Source organism: Erigeron canadensis, chromosome 1 (genome assembly GCF_010389155.1).
Source record: "Erigeron canadensis isolate Cc75 chromosome 1, C_canadensis_v1, whole genome shotgun sequence".
NCBI lineage: Eukaryota > Viridiplantae > Streptophyta > Magnoliopsida > Asterales > Asteraceae > Erigeron > Erigeron canadensis.
Genome location: NC_057761.1, coordinates 18,765,887 through 18,776,848, shown reverse-complemented (window position 1 = coordinate 18,776,848; position 10,962 = coordinate 18,765,887). Strand labels below are relative to the sequence as shown.

The window sequence follows — 10,962 nt, the reverse complement described above, 5'->3', positions numbered from 1 at the left end:
TAATATGACATTTCTATATGATAACCTAATATATCAAGTAAAACCACAAATGAAGCCAAGTTGCCAAAAATCTAACAACTTATAACTACGCATGTAATGAAAGTGACCTTTTACACCATCAATCTCTACAACCAAAACGATGCGAGTGTTACCAATATACTTGGATCCCACAATTGATAGCAACATAATGAAAATGACATTTCTAAGTGATGGCTTAAGACAGGAACTTACGTATATTAGTCCTATCGTAGGGATAGTCTTGGCTTAAAATATGATGGAGGAACATAATGGATATGTGGTCAAGAAAGCTATCGATGGGAAGTACCCATTTTGGATAAGTGAATATAATATGCGGCATATCAAGGTGAGTCATAGCCCCCTTTCAAACTCTTTTATATGTTTTATTTTCGGGGTGAAAAACATGATAAATAAATTTTTTTTCTTTTGTGAAATGATATTTTGAAAGGATGTTTATGATAAGGAATATATGTTGTATGTTCAATGTGATCTATGTTATATGATGAGCTTGAGTACTGTCAAAGTCTAGTCCCCGCTACACTACTATTAACTCATTGAGGCCTTTAGTTAGAGAGTTGCGCAACTAGGATTCGTCCCCTCACTCACATCAGCGGCGACAGGTTGTTTGGCCGCCTACGTGGCCGCCTTCAACGGTGTCGGTTGTGGGGTGCTCTAATCTACTTTATTATTTAGTCGTCGTCTCCATGGCATGACTCCTTTATTATTAATTATTACACATGATTGACAGCATGTGCCTTTATATCATAATCTATCGGGGCAAGTTATTATTATCATTATTTGGACGTGAAAGGGTCTTAGTAGTGGCTCAAGCATTTACTCATCAAATTATGCCTTTGGCTAAATGGGAAATTTATGTTATTCATGGATGGATATTATGTTTTGAACATACGGTTTGGGTATTGGACCCTATATGGAATTTTGAAAGTTGTTGAAATTGGTGACATTGAAATATTGATAACCGAATGATTTTGGTATGATATATGATTAATCGATATATATACTTTTTCTTTCGTGATGATTTGACAAATGAGAGCTTTGTAAGTTACCATGGATTTTTCCAAGTCTTCAAATGACATTATGGTATTTGGAAAACTTGATATTTGGAGATGAGAATTCTGCCGGACATATGGTTTGGGTATGTTAATATCTAATAACATGTTTTCTAAGTGTTAACAATGGTTAGGCATCGAGAATTACTTAAAAACATATGCACTCACCAACTACGTTTTTGTAGTTGACACTTTTTCTTCATGCTTTTCAGGAAATAAGCTTAAGCTTTGAGGATTTATATGCTTAATGATTATTTGCATTGCACTTTGGAGTCAAAGATCAAACCTTGTGATGGGCAATAGAATCCGCCTTGATCATTGTAGTATACTACTTCATGTGCTTGTTATTTGTTTCGTGAACTTAATATTCAAGTACAGTGGACGCATTTGTACTTGGAAATTGGTTCACATGCTTGTACATTTGTAAATTCTTTTATCAAATAAAACTATGGTGAATGTTATTTATAATCCTTTGTTTTGAATACTCGACTTTCTGTACATCTCATCGTTCCGCCTTAGTTGGGGTGTTACAGTGTTAGGGCCTAATTTGAGGTCGACACCTAAGAATCTCATAGTTGAGTTGAGATGAGGCCTAAGAACCTTTTTGATTATTGTTTAGCGTATATAGATCCATGTATGTTTTGTTAGCGCAAAGATGAGTATGCAAGTGATGGTATGACGATGCCATTGGCTACATGTGATAGTCATTTGTGTTTTTGTCCTCCTTCGTGTGTATGAGCGTATGCAATGGTATTCACTAAACTTTGCTTACTTTCTAGTTGTTTACCCTTTTTATAGGTTGTCCCGAATGTGGAAACAAGATTTAGTGCTTGAAGATTTATGATGATATAAATTGTGGAAATGTTGACTTTTATGATAAAATTTGGTTTATGGTTAGAACCCATAGTGACTCCTTTGGACTAATGTCTCTTGGTACATATGAAGTGTTTTTGGTAAAGTTTTGTTATGTACATGTCTGCAAAAAGTTAGGTTAGAGTCATGGTCTTGGTATCCTGATGTATTGTAAAACCCTAGTCGGTGTCAAATTGGGTAAAATGACCCGTTTGGTTGTAAAATAAACGTTTGATCAAATGAACACTTTTGTTACGTTTACTATTGTGTTTGAAACTTGTTTGATTCAAATATGTTGTTTATCAAAGCATAGAATCAAGTTAAGGATGTTTGCAATTGATTTGAAGTGTCAAAAATGGTTTTGTTGCTGTCAGACCAGAAGTTGCGCCACAACTTTTTGTAGGTTCGCCTCAACTCTGGCCTTGTCAATTTTTATTGACCTCTTAGGTTCGCCACAACTTTGAAGGGGTTCACCGCAACCTTTTCCCGTTCAGCACAAAACTCAATATTTTTTAAACGATCGTAACTTTCAATCTGTAACTCTGTTTTTGACGTTCAAGCCTATGATGCACCGAAACTTTAAAAAAGTAGCCGTATCCGTTTCAGAAACTCTATGGAAATGTTTCCACGTATGAAACGCGTATGAAACTTTTCCTTCAATTTTCAATAGATACCGAAACATTTCTGTAAAGTTTTCATACTGTCTAATTAAAATCAGGGTTTTAATGGACTTTTTTAACTCTGAAACCGACTGACATCTTAGTGATTATACATATCCTCAAACCCAAACAAGCTATATTATATACAATTTGATCAATATTAAATTTAGTCTATTCCAAAACCAACTATTAAACACTAAACATTCGATTTCGATAAGTAATCACTGATCAAGCATATATTATACAATTATACATATACAATAATACATAATCTCTCAAGTCTCTCTCTACAAAATATCAATATAATTAATATTTTGTATTTTTTTATTGTCGTACCCGTTTCTTAAAAATTTTAGTTTGCCGTCTCCCGTTCCCGTATTGTTCCCGTACCTTTTGCCGTACCCGTTTCGGTGCTACATAGGTTCAAGCTATCCATGGTAATTTGTTAGAGTATACTTTTTAATGGTAATATCTTTTGAATATGAAACTGAACTCGGATTATCCAAAAGTTGATTCAAAGTGGATTGGTCAAGTCCCGAATATATAATAAAAAAATTTACTTTTATTTTTGGTTTGAGTCGTTACATTCATTGGCACGTTTTGGAAGTTTGAAGCATAAGGATAAACCTTAAAACGACATTTATTGCTTATACAGTTATACATCATCTAATTAAAATATGCACTCTATTAAAGCACGAATTGAAATATGTTTGCTTCATTTCCGATCATTAATTATAGATCAATTTTATTTTATCATTTGGTAAAGGAAGAAAACCTACCATTACAACTGTATTTTTTTTTAAAGAACGACATTATAATCTACTTCTACTCCTAAATTACAAGTATGCCTGAGATGAAACTCACGACTTTCAAAAAATCCCTATTAATCCACCCTCGCAAATGTGGGAAGTGAAACTAGAACCTAAATGAATTCCCCAAGGTTAAAAACCTTACCAATTTGCCACCAACCCCAAGAAAACCTACCATTACAATTGTATATAGCAACAACAATTACTTATTTACATATTAACATTTAACACCCTCTTCATGGATAAATGTCTAATGCCACTTACCTAAAAGGCTAAAATTTTAATCTTAATACACTCCTAATTCATGCGAAGTGCGAAGCAATTTTATTCTCTTTTACCTTCCATTCTAAAAGAAACAGGAAAAAGGGTCGAAAAATGAAAAGATACTAATTAGCACTATATTTTATAATAAAAATTCCTTGGTACGGGTAAAATTTACTAACATCAATATATATGGAAAAAAAACCAACTAGGTTGGATCAGTGGTTGGAGCTCATGCCTCTGGAACAGAGGTCATGGGTTCGATCCTTATGCCCAGCAAGGCTGGAGGTCCTTTTCTACCTATGGTAGAATCTGGAAACAGCCTCTCTACCTTTGGTAGGGGTAAGGCTGTCTACATATCAACCTCCCCCATACACTATCGAAGACGGTATTGGGACCCAATACCCGTGAAAGACGACATTGAGAGTTACTTACTATCAATATATATGAAAAATTGAAAAATCCATGACCCACCTATACCATTTTTTTTATAGAACTCATTTACTTCATTGCATCCTTAATAATATACTAAATAAACGCTATTAAAATTAAAAAAATATATAGCTCTAAAGATTGTCACTAATACTTCTTTACATAATTGTAGACATAAAAAGTACGGAGTAAGAAATTAATTATTATTAAGGGTGATGGCATTCATATCACTCACCACTCATTTCTAACCAATCACATTATGACACCTCAAATTCATCATTTACTCAAATTTGGTTGTCATTGCCATCACTCACCCACAACTCACTATAATTTTATTTTTATTTAAAAAAACCAAATTCCATTAAACATAAAAAACATTACACAATTCACTAAAACCATTAACATACTTTACATAATACTAACACTCGGAATAGTTCGAGTTTATAGTAATGTCACCGTCGTTGCGACGAATGTACCGATACGGTTCAGGAGACTCGGCAGCGTTGCTGCGTTGAAGAGATACAAACTCCTCCCCTGGGTCATTATGATAATCTACATACCGACCACCACCGACACTGTCTTTCCTGAACAACCAGTAGTCTAGCGTGGCTGTTAACGTCATAGAGGCGGTAGTAAGCTGGAAAATAACTTGATTCATCTAATCGATCTTTAGTCGAAGATATACAACATACTCATTTGCGGCAGCGGTACGAACTCGATTGGGAGCTTTAATTCAGTCGATTTCGACTTGGTAAGCCGCCTTGTTCTTAGATGTGCTCTGAATAACGTTGTTTACGACAGATCGGTATCTGCGTCGTTATTCAAGTGGGTTTGTACCACATTTTTAGCATCCCAAAAAGTCGTATTTTAGTTGTTTGCCATTTTAGAAAGTGTGTGTGTGTGTTTGTGTGTGTGTGTTTGAATTATGTATATATATATATACATAAAGAAAATTCAGGAAAAAAAAAACAATACAAAACAAAAAGTTAGATTGATGATCAAAATAGTTGTTCCTCCCTTAACATACGCACCACTCACTCCTTCCATTGCGTGTTCCAACCACCCATTTTCCTTCACATGTGAGTGGTTAGGTAACGGCGGCGGTGTGCAAGTGGGCCCACCACTCACTACTGGAAGCACCCATCAACGCCATCACCTTAATACTGAAAAGTGAACAAAGATAATGACAAACCCAAAACTTTTTTTTTCTTTAATCCCCTATGACCAATGACCCATTATTCTTTATCTCCATATGACCCATCAATCTACATCACATATTCACATGTGTTGAAATGTCATTCATTGAGATAATTCGTTAATTTTTTGCTTTTTGCAATTTCTTTTTAGTTTCCGAAGTTTAGAAAGAATGAAACTAACGATGTAATTAACAGCGAAATGCTTTCACCTTAAAGGCATGCCATTTTCATACCCGTACATCACAATACCTATCTGACTAGCCTTCAATCTTCATTGAGCCATCACTTATGAGTTTAAAAATGTCTTCATGGCGTGCCAAATGAAAGTCAATTGCTCGTCATTTCCAGTTCATTTTGTTCAAAACAATGTATTACTCATTGCCAATTGGGGACTTCGGTCCATCACCCGGGCAATGGTTCTGAGTACACATCAGACCAACTATGACTAAAATATTCGGCCCATGACTGGGACATCTATCAGGATAGAGTCATAGAACTTCCTGTATGTCAAACTATACCAAGATTGGAGACGTCCATTAAATGATGTCAAAAACATAACTGCATAACCCACACATAGACAATTTCAGTAAAACTCTACAATAGTATTTTCATCATGTCTATGCAATCCACAAGATTTCATCACAGATAAATGTAAAACCAACGGCGACAAAAAAATACCACAACTTCTCAAGCCAATGAAAGCAAATCAAATCACTTGTAATAACTGTATTAAGTTCAACAAATGCCCTTGAGACCAGTAAAATCATGTTAAGCAAGCATAAATGGAACATAAATGTAAACCAGAAGAATGATTCTCTTTTCTTTTTCACGGAGCTAAAAGTTTTATGCACATTAAGTGACCTATCGAAAAATTTACCAGCCTATTGTTGAGCATAGACCTCCACTTTACAGACGGGACACGTTTTCTTTTTCCCCAGCCATTGTTTTATGCAAGTCATGTGATAGAAATGACCACAATCAAGCTTACCAATCTCGTCATCCCCTTCAAATTCCTCCTGGCACAGTACGAATATCGACAACGTCAAAAACAAGAAACTAATGCTTGTATATTTACAATATTGTATTTTGCCCATCTATTTTCTAATACTTCATATTTTGTGAACATCAAAGTTATTGGGGTGTTAGATGTTTGAATTTACATACACTGATTATTGGAATTTAAAGTTGAGTAGTCACTTTCGAGTGTTTGGATAAAATAAAGATAACCTGACTTTTCAATCAAAACTTTATTCATCTCGTGGTAATCACTTCCAGACCGCACATTCCCAACACACTCAAATAATTGCCTTTGCAACTCTTAACTAAAGTTATTTGTCATTTATGATCATTACAACTTGATGACATTCGGATATCCTCAAATTATCATTACTAAACAAGTGTAGTAGTGATTAACTAATTATCAAGCTATAAGATTGTGCCGTCAATTTCAATATTCAGGCATGATTAATGGTTTGAGAAGATTGATATGTCTTGTTATAAGAAAAGGATATTTTGATGTGCATTCGAACTGATTTACCTAAAGTCATATAAATACCATTTACTGATCATCTAAGGATAATCAGATTTATAAACTAACAAGATTCATATCGTGAAAAAAGTAACTTGCGTAAACATCCCACTAATTATCTCGCTATCTGCTTTTGTTTCATAGATCAAAAACCAAACCTGACAAATGGTACACTTCGAATGTGTCTCAATTTGTATGCGAGACGATGACTTATCCTCAGACACCATGGTTGTCATGATTTTCTTGACACACCGCCGTATCTCATCATCTTTTAAACCGGTACACACATAACCGATTTTGTCACCAAGTGCCAATAGTTCCTATTTCATAGTTACAGAATTACAAACTTAGAAATTTAAATTAAAGATGCAACTCTAGCCCAATTACTAATTAATGGATTCAAACAACTTTTAGTCCAAATTGACCTAGTAACAAGAACTCAGCTTTGATCAGTTACCCAGGACCCCTAACCCACCCATTTTGCAACAACTAAAAATAAATTATGGTATAAGCATCCTAAAGCTAACATGACATTGTAACAACAAACCTCGTAAGACATGCTATCAACATCAAGCCTCCAGTCCCTGTATTGGTCATCATCTGATCTTCCCCTCATAAGTAAATTACCTTGGAGCCTAGCAATCTGCAACCAAATCAGTAACTTTAATTAAGAAATGCGGAAGACAAAACATACCAACATTTAAAGTCAAGTTCAATGAAACTGGTATATGTAAACTATTGAAGAGCCCTCATAACTCTTAGATATATTACCAAGCTTTTTTAAAACTGTAGATAATAACTTAAACAAACACTAACGAATAGCCTTCAGACGCGTCAGAGGCTAGAAAGTATTCCTTATTTATTATTATTACACTTATGGCAAATTAATTCAGTCAAGCCCAATTAATGATGATAAGTAAGTTCAACAACTTCCACAACAGGTTCCAATGATAGAAAATTCATTGACATCTAAACGATATCTATCTACTTATATAAATGAAATAGTTCTTCTGTACTATAGTAGCAACATATTAAATGTTCACCAAAACTAGACAATCCATTTTGACAACTCTATATACTGGCAAGAAATTAAAAGAAAATTCCTAAAATGTGTCTTTTGATATGTGACATCAAACAAATTAAAACCTATCTTGTTCTCGGTTTTGAACTTTTAAATAGACACAAACATAGAACACACACTTTTAACCCAATTAATTGTGAAACGATTAAGTTTGGTTAAATCTTATGGGAAGTGATTCATAATGTTAACATGAGGCAAACTTGGTAATGTCGAGTGCAAATGAAAAGAGTATTTGTGTTTATGTATGATAACCCTCATTGATATCTTCTGCATGGATGATTTTCCAAAAAAATATAAAGTTATAAAACAACTCTCCTACCTAGCATTTAGTAATTAGTTAACTACATTCATTTAACTATACATAATAAAAAGAACAACAAAATGTTTCAGGATCAAAACAGGAAGACGTCCTCGCACATACTCAAAACAACCCCCATTTTAGCCTAAACTTGGACCCGTTAATATCTATATCAAATATTACATGAAAAATCAACCGGAACGTGCAACCAACAATATAATGTAGCAAAAATTCAATCATCTAAAACATAAAATAAACGCTTAGGAAAAAAGTCCACAACTTAAAGAATCAAGAAATACGCTAAAACAGAAACGGTTTCAGAATATATATATATGGATACATACAGATAAAAAAACAAAAAGAAGATCCCATAAATAAAGGCAATCAATAAACTACTGAAACTTTTTTCAGTCTAACACTCTAACTTTAATAATAATATATTTACTATAATAATAATAATAATAATAATAATAATATAAGGAAAATGCAGTGGCAAGTGAAAACGTACATGGAAATATAATTAAAAAAGGAATCATATTTTGTGGAACATTTTCCATAGCCTTAATATAGGGCTGGAATTTCTAGGGTTAGGTTCCTATATATTCGAACTTTAATATATTATATACACATATACCGGATTTCCTGAAAAGATATGGATTATTGAAAACACCAGGCCCTTTTTTTTGTGCATTTTTACATTTCTATTAATTCATTAAAAGCCCACAACCGGTCCATTTTGTCACCCCTAAGTTAATATATAAATTTCTATATTTATTATTATAAGGTAATCTTTCAAAAATTAGGATATAGATTTGCAAATATATAAATGCGTGTGCAAACCTCAGCAAGGCCCTCATGAGAACGATGATGATGATGATGATGAAGATGTCTAAGATGGCGCCGATGTCGAGCTCCAAATGAACGATGCGGGTGTGGAATTTCAGAGTCGGTATCAAAAAAAGGAACATCTTCAGGATGCACCATTCTTCTTCCACCATATGAACCTCTCTGCCATTATCAATGTTTCAAAAAATAATATGTTTTAGTGCTTGAAATTAACCAATCCTCATCGAATCAAACCAAAGTTACACTTATATAAAGTAACTCAACTTAAAGTAGACAAAAATAAGACATAATCAACATACCGGAATAACTTATAAAAAAAGGTAACCACTTTATTCTTAGAAGAAACGATAAGCAAAAAAAGGTACTCCATATTATTTTTTTCATCATCGAATCGAGTGTTTACAAATCGAGAATATCTTAAAAAGAATCACACATGACACAATAAAATAATTATGTACTTAAAGCCAAAGGTTAAATATCCAATAACTAATTCAATGTATCTTATATGAGTTGTAATTTGCTTCTCCATATCCCACTATTCTTACCCAAAAAACAAATGAAAATCAATATTGGAATGTAAAACTGTAACATAATTCTCAATAACCAAGATTCCTACACACAACTCCATACTAATGATTGAGTATAATATTATCATAAAATAAATAATATGATAAATAATACACTGGAGTACTACTTTTTACGCATACTTAAATCTGAAAATTCAACTTTCCTAATCCCAATTATTTGTAGCCCCAAAATTACGACACTCATAATCATAAAAAAAAAAAAAAAGTAGCTTTTCTAGTAAAAACAAACACCACCACACCACTTATCATATCATGTTGCAAACTTAATTATTACTGTCTCGAGATATAATACTCAAAATTCAATATAAATATAAATATATATGATAAATGTATTGTTAAACACTTAAATATAGAATAATTGAAGATAAAATGAGTATATACCTGGCGGATAATTTCAGGATTATTAGTAGTGGCACTAGTTCGTGTAGAAACAACAAAATCCGAAGAAGAAGAAGAAACAGCATCAGTTGAAAACCCGATACCAGGGGGCCCACAGAAAACATTTACATCAGGAACAGCCGCCAAACATCCCAACCCAACTTCACCACTTGAATTAGAATTAGAATTAGAAGAAGAAATACAATTTTTCATCTTCAATTTCATATTTCTATTATTAGTAATAACTTTAGGCTTTGGTGGGTCATGCCAACTGGCAGAGGACCTTATGATGGCCGGAACCGACACGACCTGCGGGTGTCCTCCGGCCGAGCACCCCAACCCTCTAAATCTACTTGATATAGTCCAATTTTTCTTACTCTTAATTTTCTTGATGGAATTTTGGTTATCATTTGTGGAAATTAAGGATGAAATTGTCGGTGGTGGGACTACTATTGGATGTTTTTTTCTTGGTTTGTTTCTTCTAATAATTACTTCTTCTTCTTCACCCATTTTGAATTTTGTTTGTAGGCTAGTTCAGTGTGTGTGAGAGAAAGAGGAGGAGGTTGAAAGTTAGATTGAAGATTTTGATTTAAAGATTTTAGCAAGAAAGAAAAAGGAAAGTATATTATTGTAAAAGAAAGAAGAAGACAAGAGGAGGTGGGTGGGTTGGTTTTTCAGGGTGAAACAAGAAAGAGAAACTGAGAGAGAATGGTTGTTGTGATAGCACGCATTTTTATTACGTAGTACGGAGTAGTATTTTAATTTTATACTTGGTAAGTTGGTATGATATTTTTTTTTTAAGTCAATATGGTATAAATGGATAACACCTCTTACGTGGATATGTACATGCCGGTTCAACTTTTGGTAATGCCTTAAAGAGTTTATTTCCTATGTGTTAGATGAGTATAACATTGCTAAGGTCTTCTGATAATATTTGCATGTGACAG

The 10,962-nt window shown here is 33.6% G+C and overlaps 1 protein-coding gene across 1 annotated transcript; it reads right to left on the bottom strand.

Annotated features, from left to right (window-relative positions):
* Positions 1 to 5,993: 5,993 nt before the first annotated feature.
* Positions 5,994 to 10,719, bottom strand: LOC122603941 (probable E3 ubiquitin-protein ligase RHG1A). Its single transcript, XM_043776806.1, has 5 exons — positions 10,019 to 10,719; positions 9,045 to 9,212; positions 7,373 to 7,468; positions 6,984 to 7,145; positions 5,994 to 6,313 (listed from the first exon to the last, which is right to left on the bottom strand). The coding sequence occupies exons 1-5, from the start codon at positions 10,523 to 10,525 to the stop codon at positions 6,179 to 6,181; spliced, it is 1,068 nt and encodes a 355-aa protein (XP_043632741.1). The 5' UTR covers positions 10,526 to 10,719; the 3' UTR covers positions 5,994 to 6,178.
* Between the last annotated feature and the right edge of the window lie 243 nt (positions 10,720 to 10,962).

Coding starts and splice junctions, on each gene's coding strand:
- LOC122603941 (XM_043776806.1), bottom strand. CDS start 10,525: ATGGGTGAAGAAGAAGAAGTAATTATTAGAAGAAACAAACCAAGAAAA. Junction 7,469..9,044: donor CTCATGAGGGCCTTGCTGAG/GTTTGCACACGC, acceptor ATTTGGTTGCAG/ATTGCTAGGCTCCAAGGTAA. Junction 7,146..7,372: donor TTGATAGCATGTCTTACGAG/GTTTGTTGTTAC, acceptor ACTATGAAATAG/GAACTATTGGCACTTGGTGA.